At 28.9% G+C, this 15,433-nt stretch overlaps 5 protein-coding genes across 9 annotated transcripts; 2 read left to right on the top strand and 3 right to left on the bottom strand.

Moving 5' to 3' along the window:
* The first annotated feature begins 574 nt into the window (after window positions 1–574).
* On the top strand, window positions 575–3,724 carry Acat2 (Acetyl-CoA acetyltransferase 2). Its single transcript, XM_015317544.2, has 8 exons — window positions 575–925; window positions 998–1,119; window positions 1,185–1,297; window positions 1,481–1,680; window positions 1,785–2,014; window positions 2,087–2,275; window positions 2,344–2,506; window positions 2,601–3,724. Exons 1-8 carry the CDS (start codon window positions 877–879, stop codon window positions 2,717–2,719), a joined length of 1,185 nt encoding a protein of 394 aa, XP_015173030.1. The 5' UTR covers window positions 575–876; the 3' UTR covers window positions 2,720–3,724.
* On the bottom strand, window positions 3,147–7,042 carry LOC149032950 (U7 snRNA-associated Sm-like protein LSm10). Its single transcript, XM_089171075.1, has 3 exons — window positions 6,580–7,042; window positions 6,388–6,505; window positions 3,147–4,213 (listed from the first exon to the last, which is right to left on the bottom strand). Exons 1-3 carry the CDS (start codon window positions 6,717–6,719, stop codon window positions 4,022–4,024), a joined length of 450 nt encoding a protein of 149 aa, XP_089027201.1. The 5' UTR covers window positions 6,720–7,042; the 3' UTR covers window positions 3,147–4,021.
* On the bottom strand, window positions 4,077–6,369 carry Nt5a (5' nucleotidase A). Its single transcript, XM_015317545.2, has 2 exons — window positions 4,335–6,369; window positions 4,077–4,213 (listed from the first exon to the last, which is right to left on the bottom strand). Exon 1 carries the CDS (start codon window positions 5,831–5,833, stop codon window positions 4,382–4,384), a length of 1,452 nt encoding a protein of 483 aa, XP_015173031.2. The 5' UTR covers window positions 5,834–6,369; the 3' UTR covers window positions 4,077–4,213; window positions 4,335–4,381.
* Window positions 7,043–8,650: 1,608 nt separating the features above from the next.
* Window positions 8,651–12,384, top strand: Eaat-2 (excitatory amino acid transporter 2). Of its 4 annotated transcripts, none has more exons than XM_015317581.2 (10): window positions 8,651–9,372; window positions 9,522–9,765; window positions 9,843–9,936; window positions 10,156–10,354; window positions 10,449–10,659; window positions 10,753–11,034; window positions 11,129–11,362; window positions 11,437–11,631; window positions 11,740–11,874; window positions 11,970–12,384. In XM_015317581.2, the coding sequence occupies exons 2-10, from the start codon at window positions 9,686–9,688 to the stop codon at window positions 12,175–12,177; spliced, it is 1,638 nt and encodes a 545-aa protein (XP_015173067.1). In that variant the 5' UTR covers window positions 8,651–9,372; window positions 9,522–9,685; the 3' UTR covers window positions 12,178–12,384. The 4 variants fall into 4 exon arrangements, with proteins under 4 accessions (XP_015173067.1, XP_015173069.1, XP_015173068.1 ...); XM_015317583.2 differs by having other exon boundaries at window positions 8,651–9,227; XM_015317582.2 differs by having other exon boundaries at window positions 8,651–9,096.
* EMC6 (ER membrane protein complex subunit 6) lies at window positions 12,385–14,300 on the bottom strand. 2 transcript variants are annotated; one of them, XM_089171076.1, is made up of 6 exons: window positions 14,202–14,300; window positions 14,085–14,140; window positions 13,700–13,860; window positions 13,520–13,612; window positions 13,155–13,194; window positions 12,385–13,060 (listed from the first exon to the last, which is right to left on the bottom strand). In XM_089171076.1, the coding sequence occupies exons 2-6, from the start codon at window positions 14,119–14,121 to the stop codon at window positions 12,993–12,995; spliced, it is 399 nt and encodes a 132-aa protein (XP_089027202.1). In that variant the 5' UTR covers window positions 14,122–14,140; window positions 14,202–14,300; the 3' UTR covers window positions 12,385–12,992. The 2 variants fall into 2 exon arrangements, with proteins under 2 accessions (XP_089027202.1, XP_015173070.1); XM_015317584.2 differs by having other exon boundaries at window positions 13,155–13,174; window positions 14,085–14,241.
* Between the last annotated feature and the right edge of the window lie 1,133 nt (window positions 14,301–15,433).

A 15,433-nucleotide genomic window follows, 5' to 3' on the forward strand; every position in this document is an offset into this window, starting at 1 on the left:
TAACCACCAGTATTTTATGCGCCGTTCGATCCTCCCTTATGCGCGCCACGTGTCCTGCCCATCTTAATCGGCGTGATTTTAAAATATTAATAATGTTCGATTTATTACACAGTCGGTGTATTTCTATGTTATGAAGTTTTCTTTATTCATCTATTTATCAATTTTCATAAAGGACTACCGGTAGAATGATTGTCCTGTATATCTTGATTTTTAAATGCCTAGACAGCTGAGTAATTTATTGACCGAATGAAATCATGCATCACTTCATCTCATTATTCAAATCAAATTTGAATGATCTCGTCAATGAAAAAATAAAATAATCGATGATTTAACGGTACACGAGTATTTTTAATCACCTCAATTTTATTACCGTTATAAATCCAAAACCTGTGTGTTATCTAATAAAACATATTTTTTTTTTTAAATATGCTTACGTCTTATCTTTCATTGAGAGTGTATTACATTTCAATGTGAATTCATAACCGTAAATAATTATTTTTAAATAAATATCAAACATTAAATCAATAAATTTTAATTCATTAATTCATGATGTATATTTAATATTAATAATATTTCTTTTTTCTTTTTTATCTTCATACGAGATCATTCGATTAAATTAAATAAAGATTCAACTAAAATGCGTCATTCAGAGAACTAAAGATATATAAGTACCCGGTTAGAGAGCACGTTATATAAGCATTGATAAACATCACATTGCCAGTAGTGTTCTCCCAGCATCCCGACAGTTCATTGCTGAATGTCATTACTGTCCTACGTAGGTCGTACGTCCGATAACATTCCGTTAGTTTCGTTCGTAGCGAACGGTAGTATACTTCGAGTGTTTCCGATTCTTACGAGTAGTTGTTAACGTGCAACATGAGTTTCCACGACGTGGTTATCGTATCTGCTGTCAGAACTCCTATTGGTATGTTTTATTATCTTTAATATAAAAAAAAGATATTATTTACTTTATAACAATTATTTCATATTTTAAAAGGAAACTTTTGTGGAAACTTATCGACATTAAAAGCATCAGATTTAGGATGTATTGTGATGAAAGAATGTCTTGCAAAAGTCAATGTAGATCCATCCGAAGTATCCGAAGTCATTTTAGGACAGGTAATATTTCTTACGAATATATATTTTAGTTGCATTATGTTATATTATAGTATTATATTTTGTAGACGTTAACAGCAGGCCAAGGTCAAAATCCAGCAAGACAGGCAGCTATTAAAGCAGACTTCCCACTACGTGTTCCTGCTTATCAGCTTAATATGTTATGCGGTTCTGGACTAAAGTAAGTATTTTTTATGAATAAGCTATTGTTGCATTTTAATATGGTACTATTTATAAACGTATAAAGTCATCTTATTTATTCTTTATTTAACCCCGTATTCAAACTGAAAAGAATTCTTTCTTTTCTATTTGTACTATTGCGTAAATGTATTTAGTTATTTAACACAATGATTATTTTTATCAGGGCAGTTACAAATGGTTATCTATCTTTAAAAAGTGGAGAGAGTAATATTGTCGTAGCAGGAGGTCAAGAAAATATGAGTTTAGCGCAACACTCAATTTATCTTAGAAATGGTATTAAACTTGGAGATGGTGGTTTGGTTGATACATTATTAAACGATGGATTGACCGATGCATTTACTTCTATTCATATGGGAGTAACAGGTAAATTGAAAATATTAATATACAAATTTGACCAATAAAATTCTATGTACGTGCATAATCTTAAATAAGAGTAAAATATTATTTCTAATGATTTTAAAATATAGCTGAAAACATTGCAACGGATATGAAAATAACTCGAGAAGAACAAGATCGTTATGCAACCTTATCTCAACAAAAAACAGCTACTGCCATTTCAGCAGGATACTTTGATAAAGAAATTGTTCCTGTACCAGTAGTAAATAAAAATGAAACTATTCTTATAACTAAGGATGAATTTCCTAAACCTGCAACTACTTTTGAGGATCTTTCGAAATTGAAACCTATTTTTGTTAAGGTACTCAAAATATATATTCTATAATACAAATAGAAAAAGAGAAAGAATGATATATATTGTAATTATTTTTAGAATAATGGAACTGTTACTGCTGGTAATGCATCTGGCATAAATGATGGAGCAGCAGCAGTAGTTCTTATGACAAAAGAGGAAGCATTGAAAAGAGGTTTGAAACCATTAGCTCAAATTGTTGGAATGGCTGAAAGTGGAGTAGAGCCACGTGTCATGGGTCTTGGTCCAGTACCAGCGATTGAATTACTTGTAAGTTTTATTACTGTACATCATTTATTTTGTATAAAAAATACTTTGATTTTATTTGCGTATTTTAGTTACAAAAAATCAAATGGAGTAAAGATGAGGTAGATCTTTATGAATTGAATGAAGCATTTGCTGCACAAGCACTGGGATGTATTAAGAAACTTGATATTGATCCTAAGAAAGTTAATGTTAACGGTGGTGCTATTTCTTTGGGTCATCCTATTGGATGTTCTGGTATGTATCATAAGCTATAATGATGAATAGAATAATGAAAGTACTCATTGTGTACTATATTGTAAATGTATTTTTTTTGTTTTGTTTTTTACAGGAGCTAGAGTTTTAGTAACTTTGATTTATGCATTAGAAAGAACAGGAGGAAAGAAAGGTATTGCATCATTGTGTATTGGCGGAGGAATGGGCATTGCCATAGCTATAGAAAGAAAATAACAGTTTATATTGATTATTTTTATTATTTACTATGACAAAATTTACAATTTTTGTTTTTAAAAATTGTCAATTTAAAATCCATATTGATTATTCAATTGACGACAATTTTTTAATTAAGGTGTATGGGGAAAAAAAAAGGGAATTTTCAATATTACTATTACTATCTATCTATCTATTAATTTTAAAATATGAAATATAGTTGAATAATTATTAATCAACTATAAACTTGCAATATTTAAATGACGAATATAATAGCTGTGAACTGTGATGAATGAGATATGACAAAGGCCATATGCATGCACTTGTGTGGTAGTCAAAATTATTTATAATATATATATCAAATGTGCTGAATACAATTTAAAAAAATGTTAACTGAAATTTCTAGTGTACAATATACTGTTTTAATTTTACAATATTTGGATCTTAGAAAGAGAAAAAAAAGAAATACATTTAAGAACGAGTTGCAAATACATTTACAAATATTGCATTATTATATAAAAGATAATTATGGAAAAAGCGTAATAACAGTTAATAAGGCACAGCTTTATCTATAAATAATTAAATGAAGACTTCTCACTATTTTTTCTACATATTATCCAAACTAATATTGCTCAGCTGATGGTTCTTCCAATCTAATGAACTAATTCAGAGTGCCTTCTTTTAGATAAATTTAATATAAACTTTATTACTTTTTTATATATATTAAAAGTATGTAAATATGTTGGAAAAGAAGTATTGCCTATTTCTGTGTTATCATACTTGTTATTAACTATATATATTATTACGTATATATATATATATATATATATATATCTATATATGAAACATGCATACATTGATAATATTTCAGTCTCTTTAATGTAAAAAAGTAGCCACATATTTACAAGCATTTAATTATGCAATGAATATTATTTATACGTCACTTTTACTAATATTTTAACTATATATCAAATTTGCTTATATGTAACCGCAATACTTTATGGAAATACAATCCTATCAAATGCATTTATTTATTTTATAATATCACTACAACACTTGACGTATTTTTCTAAAAAAAAAAAAAAAAAAAATATTATGCATACTACATTGTAAATTTATATTGCTTTTACGTAATACAATATGTTTTTATCACACTTTTTTTCCATATGTTTTTATAAGTGGAATAAAAAGTATAAATATACTACATTCATTTCATTCAAATGAAACATATTTGTTGTTTGCATGTTTAAAGAATATGTGTACTGTATAGATAATAGTTAATAATTAATTAAAATAAGAATTAAAAATAATTCTAAAATATGTTCATTCATCTTCACTATCTGAAGAAGACTCCATTGTATTCTTCTTTTCTAAAATACTTTGTACTGCTAGAATTCCTTCCTGTTGATTTAATTGTGCACGTTTTTCTCTATAAGTTCGTTTTGCATTTTTCTTTTTGCTTTTGCGTTCTCTTAATTGCTGTAATTGATCCTTGATAGCTGGTATAATCCGTACCTTGAATTTACATAAATATGAAAGTATATCATCATGTATTAAATATATTTCTTAACACTGTAAAAAATCAAGGAAAGTGTTCAATAATATGTGACTACTTATTTCGTAACATTATAGTTACCTATTATTATTATTAAATTTGCAAATTATCCAAGTATATTGGATACATTAAGAAATTGATATACTTAATGGTAAAGCAGGATAATATCCACTATAATCTTTCTTATCTTTATTAAAATGTGTAAAATACTTTGGAGCATCTTTTTTTGTAATCAAATCTAAATTAGGTATACATATTTTTGAATGATTTTTAATGATGTGACCCCAAAAGGAATCTACATTAAGTGCCGTATCCTTTAAACAAAAATAAGATCCCCATATTGTTGAATTTAAGATTTTGTCGTCTGGATGTGATAAAAATTGATGAATCATGCCTTCAGACATTTGTTCTTCTACGAGTGCTATCGTATCACAATTACCATATTCTTTTGGTACATAAACATCTTGTATAAGATTATCTCCAATATATACGCAACGTGGATTTTGTTTGCCTGATATTCTACTAAAAAATTTAACAAGACCGTTCCAATTGCCATAACTGTATACACTGCCTCTTACTAATTCGTCACATGATATAATATCATTTTCTTTATTATTCGCTATAGTCATAAAGGGTTGTTCCTTTATGAAAAATCCTGGTTTTTTGGCATAACAAATGACAATGTCAAACAATGATCTCCAATTTTCACCAAGTGCATAAGTTGCAGTTAATTCAACAAAATCAATATACGATCCAGTAATCAAGAAAGTTATCTTATTATTTTTCATCTCTTGAATCCAGGATATCGTATCGGGTTTACATTTGTGTAAATATTTGTCCGGATGTTTTTTTAACGCAGGAAAAAATTCACCCTCGTCTAATTCAAATTGTTTAATATCGTACATCCAAATTAAACCGCTTAACATATCTGGCCATATATTATATACATCTAATAGTTTACCATTTTCTTCATCTAACGTATCTACTGCTCTAGCAAAAATAAGAGAAGATGGTATATCAAAATAATCTAAAAGAGCTCGCATTTTCATAGACAATGGTTCATTCCAAGTAGCAAGCATATCGTTGGAAAATATATCCATTATGTTCCATCGTTGTTCAGGATATATTTCTTGAATTTGTTCAATAGTCATTAATTTAGTACCATGACAAGCTCTTTGAATTTTACCATCTGGACTTATTCTAAGTATATTTCCTCTATCAAAGTCTAGGAATAAACCCTTTTGCATAAAATCAAGATCCTTGTCGTTCAATGGTTTCAACAAATATTTTTTATTATATCCTTTTTCTCTCACTAAATAATTAGCTAATATTTCATATTCCAAATGTACTAAATTTGTTATATTATATTTTAAAAGTGTATTATCCAAATCAAAACCGATACAATCATAATCAGATATTTTGAACACACTCATATTTGATTTGGATATAGAATTAAATGTTAGAAATGTTTTCAAAGAAAATAAATGTTGCTTTATAATCCTGTCGTATGTCAAATTATTTGTTAACGATTGAAATTGTACATTTATCAATTTATGATAAAAATGAACATTTTTTAACATATCTATATGAAACGTTTATCACAATTCAATTAAATCTAAACCATATGTAATAAACTAAAAAGATAAAAAGAAACTTTGTTGAAATTATTTGATCACGATGAAATATTTGACATACAGAAATTGTACACGACATAAGATAGCAATAGCCAATCTGCTCAAATAAAAAATACTAGACTTTGTAAAAAATGACTTAAGACGTAATATTTGAATAATTAATATTTTATTGCTACTAATATAGTTTTTGTTTGTTTGTTATCGCAGCATTTTTGGTATATAGATAATTTAAAAAAAAGGTTAATTTTATGATCACTTTTAAATTATAAGTAATAACGTTTATTTTTTTCCCCTATGAAACATAACCTATATAAGAAATTAGACAAGAATTTGTTCTCATTGAATGAAATGATCAATATTTCATTAATCAATAATATTAAACATAATATTGTTTAAAATCACATATATCATTATCACATTAATATTAACAATTAATCAATTGACAAGTATTAATAAAGATCAATAAACAAATTGCGGGAAAATTTAAAGGTACTACTCACCATCGGTGGTATTTGTACGAATCGTATGTTTCTTGCTTGAACGAAAAACATTTGAAAAGGAAATTTATCACCTCTTGGATCAGTAAATATACAATCCTTCATTACGATGTTCATAGATCTATAGAAAAAAAATTATACGATAAATATAAGTAAACAATGTTAAAAGTGACATTTTTTCTTCCATTGACTTACGCATCCACGTGTTCGACGGTGCCATAAACCGAAGCTTCGTTTCTCAAATCAATCGTCGTTTGTTTCTTTTCAACAGCTTTTAATAAGATTGATAAACTATTGTAGAAAAAATATTTTTCACGTGAATCACTCTGATACATGTTTTTATTTTTTTGATAATGATATATTTCTTTACGAGTACGACGCAAGCGTTTGACTTATCAAAGTGCATATAACATATGAGAAAATCCACGTTAATGATTGGTCCATTTCTTTCTCACATCGTTCGTTATAAATTACTTAGGAAAATAGGTCAATGTAATATGAATTTATAACAGATTTAGATTTAAATAAAAAAAAGATCTAAGATCCAATCTGTATACAAACAATTCAATCAATGTATACATTTTCAAGTCTTTTCTTGTAAACGTAATACAATTTTTGAAATATTTCAAGAATAATGACCAATTCTATCATTTTGAATTTGGACCAATGGCATTACAGTAATTTACACTTGTTTCATTTCTATTTTCTTTTTTTTAATTTAAATTCAAATATTTTAAGAATAATGATATCCAATATTTGTGAGTTTATTTTCTCACTCATTTACCAAAAAAAATGAGTTCATCAGTTATTACGCAGCACATTATTTTAAAATAAATAAATTCAATGTAATTTGAAAATAATATTGTCAAAAATGAGTCGTTGTTAGATAATGTTTGAAATTTGTCAATATTACATAGAATTCATATAATGTTCAAATAGAAATGTTGAAATATCTCGAAACAAGAGATACATGACTTAAAAGAGCATTTTCATAATTATGAGCACATTTATTATGTTTAATTGAAATATTAATAATAATAATAATTTTATTCTGGACAAAAAAATAATAATAAAAACAAGTCTTTTATCTCTTTAAAAGATTATCATTTTTATTATAATGTAAATAGATAATATATGAGATGAAAGAAAAATTCATATGTCAAAGCATTACACTTACTGCATAATAATCTACTGTGAACTCTATTTCTGATCTATATATAGTCACCCATAGTCGTCATTACTAGAGGAATTAGATTACTTCCCAACGGATATACGAAGGGGTCTTATAAACGGTTACATCCTATATATGTCAAAAATAATCGCATATAGAATTTTTAGCATTCGTATTAATATCGTCGTCGTTTAGTCTAATTGAAATGTAAATCACAAATAATTATTTTGTATGAAATAATAGTCAATTTGATAGATTCGTGTATCTATTTTTTTTTATATGTACATTTGTCAATCTTTTTTCACAAAATTGACTTATTTGAAAAAACATCACGAGTGTGCAGATCACACACGATAGAAGTGAAACTTGCAAAGAAAACCAAGCTTCAAAATAATTGAATTTTAATACAGCGCCATCTATTGAAAGAACTTTACAGAACCTAGATAATCTCTAAATGAAAATCTTTAAATTAGTAATAAAAAATAATTAAAAAAAAAAAACAATCGCGATAAAAGTGGTGCTATGTGCTAAATTGGAAAAAATCACGTGAAATAAAATAAATTTCATTAAAATAAGTTGAGTAGTTGTTGGAATTGTTAGTGGACAAACATATTGTTACACTGAATGTTTATATATAGAATTAAATTATATATTGAATTTAATTAATTAATTAATTATTTCTGTTTCATCGGTTTCACGGTTTCCTCCGTTTCACGATTTTCAAATCACCCTGATTCTAAAGAAGTTTTCATTTCAAAAAAAAAAAAAAAAAAAGAAGTAGAAGAAGAAAAATCTTATTTTACGATGCTTATTTATTGTGACAAGCACTTGTGTCTCGACCATTATCGTAATTACGTACGTGTGTGGGTGATTTCTCATCTCGCTTTGACTTGATGCCATTGTTCAGGCGCATTTGAGCCTTGAAAGAGGGTTAATGTTAATAATACTGCGTATTTTTTTTGAACGCTCGTAATTTCAGCACCGTTTTTCATTCAATTGTATTTCAATTAAGAGATATTTACTCGCTTTTATCATGATACTTGTCCTCGCGTATGAAAAGCTCTTTTTAAAGAGCATGCGAGCGAGCGAGCGAGCGAGCGAGCAAGTTGTTGGAACGTTATTAAATCTTCTGCAATAATAGATTTCATTTATAAGAAGTAATTTAAAAAGTTTTTACAAATTGTTGTATATATTCGTTTATATATATATATACATATATATTGTTTTATATCAAACGAAACGTAGTCGCATTTGCTCCCTTCGGTTCATTCGGTGCCGTGTGACCCGCACTCATGAGTGCCTTCTTCCTGTGAACATCGTTCCCTCTCTATTCCTCTCTAACTCCTCTCTCTCTCTCTCACCCCCTCGTCCCCCTCTGGATACCTTCTCTCCTCTGTCCTCTCCTGTTCTCTAATCGGCTTCCTGGATGGGACACATTATCTGCCTGATTGTAGATCTCAACGTAGAGATATCTAGCGAAACCACAGGATTTCTGTCATAAGCTTCTCAGTTCGCAGTTCATCGTGCGTAAAAGGTCCCATGTACGTATCCGCGAGACAATAATAATAGTATGTCATTTCGTTGAATGTTATCGAATGTAACGCACAGCGGTGCAGTGAATCTGCAGCTGTGCATAGTCGACGACGTTTCGATCTTGACGATCTTGTTAAAGGTGCGAATCATCTTCCGTCAGTTAAACGATGCGAACTAACTATAAGTACGATCATATAAGAGGATTGTTGTAAAGGGATATTACGTGTGTTCAGAGACGAAAGACTGTCTCTATTGACCGTCTTTCTTCTCATATTATTATTTAGGTAACTTCATTTGGTGATCTATATATATAAAAGTGTTGTTGGACCTGTAAAAGAAATATCTATTTAATGAAATACTTGATAATAAGAAGAAAAAACATTTGGAACAATTAAATCTTACGATTAATTATGCGTATTGTGCATAATTGCAGTTGTCAATTGAAACGATCGTGATCGTTTTCAAAGAACGCGTTACAACGATGCAAGAAGCGGGATGACATCGATTAAAATCTTCATTAACGTTCCTGGTATCCAGAGAAGAAAAGCCGAAGGATTTCTGTAGCAGTGAAACATTTTGAAAATAATAAATAATAAAATGTCGCTGGGACAAAGATTGTCTGGTGCAGTTGCGGTCTTGCGCGGAACTTCCGTACCGCCTGCCAAAGAGAGTCATACGTAAACAAATATTTATCACAAGTTGTAGTAGTAATATCAATTATGAAATTGTTGTTTACTTCAAAAAAATCTTGTAGATCGGAAACTGAGCAGATCGAGAAGATGCCGTCCGAGAGCGAGATTGAAAGCAAAAAGCGAGTTGAGGTCACACCTCTCGATAGATTACAGGCGGTTGGTAATCGAAATTGGATATAAAAATATCACATGGCAATCATTATACTTAATACAAAATAAGTTCTTATCTTCGTCGAATTAAATATTATTAATTATTCGAAATAAAGGTAAACGAATTGCTGACGTTTATATATAACGAAGATGAACTTATTGGTTAATATATTAAAACAGCATTTTCCTGTACTTGAAGTAACATTTCAACAATCATTGGTGTAGGTGGTTGATTGGATGGCTGAAAACATGCTCCTCGTCTTAACTATCGTCGCTGTTCTCGTCGGCTTGGGTCTTGGATTTTTAGGTCGATTGCTCGAACTATCACCCCAGTCAATAATGCTCGTCAGCTTTCCAGGAGAGATTCTCATGCGTCTATTGAAAATGTTTGTTCTGCCACTTATTACTTCGTCCCTAATAACAGGTAATTATAATAAATTATTGTTAAATCATTAGAGAGTGTGTACAAATTTGTAGAAATAATCTATTTACATTTTAATTTTTTTTCTTGTTTCTAGCAATGGCTCAACTAGATGTGAGAAGTTCTGGAAGAATTGGTTTTAGGGCTTTAGCGTATTACACCGTGACAACTATACTTGCTGCTATGGTTGGTATCGCTATGGTTTTGTTAATACATCCTGGTGACCCAAGAATCAAAAACATTATCGTTTTGCCGTCATCGGAAGATACTACAGTTTCAACACTCGATGCTTTACTGGATATCGTCAGGTAGAATTATTACGGTCATTGTTATCAAAAAAAAAAACCTGCCAAAATAAGATAGATACCTTGACGTTGTTATTCTATCAATTCGATATGTAGAAACATGGTACCAGAAAATCTGGTGCAAGCCTGCTTCCAACAGGTTCAAACTTCTTACGTAAAGAAAAAAGTATTGCTGGTTGGAAGTACGAATCAGAGTCATCTTGTTTCGGAACCAATATTGGTATACAAGGATGGTACAAATGTCATGGGTATGATTATATTTTGTATAACTTTTGGTGTCATCGCAGGACAATTAGGATCAAAAGGAAAAATTATGACTGATTTCTTTGCCATTCTCAATGAAATCGTCATGAAGTTCGTCGGTATTATTATTGTCTGGTGAGTAAGATGAAAACCTTCTACAACGTTTAAATATATATAATAAAATATATTGATTTGTTTCATTTATTATTTTTTTTTTTTATTTATTTAGGTTCTCACCATTTGGAATAATGTGTTTAATAGCTGGAAAAATAATGTCTATCGTAAATCTTGCCGCTACTGCACAAATGTTAGGATTGTATATGATTACCGTTATATTAGGTTTATTAATACACGCAATAATTACCTTACCATTGATCTTTTGGTTAATAACACGTAAAAATCCAGCTGTTTTCTTCGCGGGTATGATGCAAGCATGGGTTACGGCTTTGGGAACTGCATCAAGGTAACGGAAAATGATGAATCGATTTGTATGTAATATTAATAGATTAAAAATAATATAATTTCGTGAATTTTTAGTGCTGCAACTTTACCCATTACATTCCGATGTCTCGAACAAAACAACAAAATTGATTCACGTATTACGCGGTTCGTTGTATCGGTAGGAGCTACCGTAAATATGGATGGTACAGCACTTTATGAAGCTATAGCTGCGATATTCATTGCACAGATGAATGCACGACCGTTAGGTATTGGTGAAGTTATAACAGTCAGGTGAAAAAACTATGAAAATCGTTTGTTCATTTATATTTTTGTATACAATTCATGCGTATCGTATTTTCTCTTTTATATATCTATATTTATTATTATTATTATTTGCAGTTTAACAGCTACCTTAGCTAGCATAGGAGCAGCAAGTATACCAAGTGCTGCATTGATTACCATGTTGTTGGTATTAACAGCCCTTAATTTACCTACCGACGATATTTCTTTACTTTTTGCTGTAGATTGGATATTGTAAGCTACCCTTATACATTTTTCTAATGTTTATGAAATTTTTTAATGATACAAACATGTTCGTTTTGTCACGTACTTATTTCACGTATTTTCAGAGATCGAATTCGAACTTCCATCAATGTATTAGGTGATGGATATGGTGCCGGTATAGTTTATCATTTAAGTAAAGGAGAACTCGAGAAAATGGACGAAGAAAGAAAGTTGGAAGGACTTGAAACAGGTTCACCGTTAGAAGATATAACTGATAAGTGTCAAGAAGAAATTGTATCGGAAGATCAACAAATTTCCGAGACGAAAATTTGAAAAAAAAAAGACATCTTTTTCTTTTAATGAAGAATTATGTTTTTTTTTTCTCCAAATAAGTGTTCGTCTATATATTAAATATATAGTATATAGGCACTGCTATAAAATCGAGATATGTACATTTATAATGTACATAATTGATTTTATTATATCTTCCATCGCTTTCCTTTCCATTGTTCTATACAATAAAAACATTTTCCGCTATCATTTGTGTATAATTTTTAATATATTTTATTGCCAATGTAAGCAATGAAGTAAAATACAATATTTTTGTTTAGATAAAAAAAAAAATTGTAACCATAGAAGAAGATTGATTTTTTTTTTATTAAAATTTCACGTTATTTTGTTTCCTTTTGAATTATTTCTTGAAACTTTTTAATTATATATTGAATCACATTAAAAACTTAATATAATCTTTGGATATGTTAAATCATTTCTAACTATAATTTGTCTTTTGGTCTTTGACTGAGATTAAGAATTGGCTTTACATATAAAAAAAACAATTATCATTTATTTTATGTGCACTACAGGATAAATAAATATTTGATTACATCTTACTGTAATTCTCGCTACTTTTTTTTTCTTTGTTAAACTTTTCATTATGTGGAATGTGAAGTAAATCAATGTTATTATTTTATATGAATGTATCCCAGAGTTACAAATTCGTTTTATACAAGTGCCAAAGTTAATCATTTGTCACCCAAATACTTGTTTTCTTCATCATACTTTTAGCAAATATTTCTAACTTGGGGCTATGTACATATATTTATTTTTGATGATGGATCATATTGTTCAATTGTTTCATTATAAAATATTTATATTTTAAATATACCTTTTTCTTTTTCTTCTTCTTCAGTACACGTGAACCATACCGTATAGGAAACTATTTTCATTGAAATTTAAGAAAAATATTAATTAATGTAAAAGAAATATCATATTGAAATGAATAATAATTTATATTAATTATGAAAGGATACGTCCAAAATAATACGTATGTCTAATATTTTCAATTAAAATCAACAATTGCGATGGAAATTCTATTAAGGAAAATATGAATGATAAATTATGTATAAATATAGGGTGTTCAGAAAGAGTCATTTCTTGTTTTCTTTTGTAAAAATGAAGATCATTTTTGCTCCAAAGTTAAACCTAAACCTTTGAAGTAGTAGTTGAAGTTAGACTTAGAAGTCATAGTTGAATTTGATAAATTTAACCTCTCATCGATCTTCTCATGTGTTATTATTTGTCGATTTGCATTAACTAATGTCATTATTGTGTCAGTAAAAAACGAAACGACTTTTCTAACCACCTAATATTATGTTTTTCGAATAACAAAGGATACAAAAAGTCCACCAAAAAATCCACTAGTTAAAAGATTTCTTCTACTAATAAAATATTTCTTCCATTGTCCACCAGCCTTTAAGAGTAACATTGCCTGTGGAACAATTTATTGAATAATAAGTAACATGAATATATAATATTTATGATACACAGTGAAAATATAACTTTTGTTAAATATTACCCATAATCCAAAAACTGCAAAGATATAGAAACCAAAACCGTATAATCCAGTTAAACCTAATAATCCAGCAGTACCTCCTGATAATGCTGCCATAGATATTCTACAATATTCAACAACAGCAGCATTGTTCATAACAGCTGCCTCACTGTATGCAATTATTTCTGTAAAATAATTCAAATATTATTCTTACATATATATATATACTATCTAACGAATTTATGTTTATATTTTACAGTTTACAAAAAAAAAAAAAAAAAACAAATAATGATGTTATGATCAGGACATTTAAATTGTATCATAGAGAACATAACCTTCAAATTACTACACACGTCAAAAGATATAGATTTTATTTTATTATAAGAATAATAATATATTAATAACTAACCTCCCTTTTCTTGTTTTGTTTTTATTTTTCCCAACATGTCAGCGTAATATTTCAATCTTAAAAACAAATTTATAATGAGTAAACAAAATATATTTCGATATATATATATAATATTACTTGTCTAAACTTTACGAAGAGACCAGCAATGTTCAGGTTGTGTTCCCATAATAAAACTGGTTACAGTAGTTACAGTGAGAGCGCGCGATATGTCTGCTTTCTTATTGGATAATTCTAGAATTGAAAATAAATTGACACATGATCTATGTTTTAAATAAATACAATAGAGAAATTCTAGAATTTTCAAAAGGATTTTATTGAAAATATTTAATACATTAATAAATGTATTAATTTACGATATATAAAGTAAATAATACTAATTTTTTTCAATGCTAAAAATATGCAATATTAACAGATTCACATTGGTTACTAATTATGGCTTCTTATGAAACTTGTCATTCCTAATATAACACATTTATCGATTTATTTCAAACATTAGATTATTTATTATCTAAATTTCAATGATATTAAAATATTTTCAATAGATTTGAAATATTTGATTTTAATTTTAATTTTAATTTTTCATTTGAAAATGATCAATAAAATCACATTTCTGTATAAAGCGAAATTCTAGAAAGTAACGATGATTAAAGTGAAATATATCATCATTGTATAGTATAAGTAAGTTTTAAAAAGATAGTAAGAGTTAGATTTTGAAATCGTTCTAATTTCTTGAACGACGTTCAGGGTCACTTTAAGTAAGAGAAGGACAAAGAAAAATGTAGAAGACGCGATGATGATGGCGCCCGAAGAGAGAACGACGACGCTTTCGTCTTTAGCAAATCTTTTCGTAGAGAGAAGAAGAGATTGGTCGTTGGGATTCGATACGAGGGGGCTAAAGCGGGGTGGCTTGTGGCTCAAAGACGAAAATAACTAAAGAGACCCGTTCTCAACTCTCTCTCTCTCTCTCTCTCTCTCTTTTACTCTTTCTGCTTGTTCTTCTTATTCTTCTTCTTCTTCTTTCTCTTGACTCCGCACACGATATTTGTGTTCCACCAGAGTTTCTTCAAACTTCGACGAGCTTTTTTTATTTTCCCCTTGGCTTTTTCTCTCATCGACATCGAAGAAAAAATAGAAAATATAAAACGACGAATTACGCGAAAAGTTTCGTCAATCACGATCGATCCTAATCGAACGACTTTTTGATTTACGAAAAAAGAAACAACAACAGAAACAACAACGATACCAAAAAGAAAAAAGATCGATAAATCATCGAACAACTAATTGTTTCAGTTTTGAAATACTTGAGGTGTAAGATCGCGGGAAAATAATTAGTGCCTTTTTTTTTTTTT

Source organism: Polistes dominula, unplaced genomic scaffold (assembly GCF_049000335.1).
Source record: "Polistes dominula isolate Pdom_NZ unplaced genomic scaffold, Pdom_raw_medaka contig_31, whole genome shotgun sequence".
Lineage (NCBI taxonomy): Eukaryota > Metazoa > Arthropoda > Insecta > Hymenoptera > Vespidae > Polistes > Polistes dominula.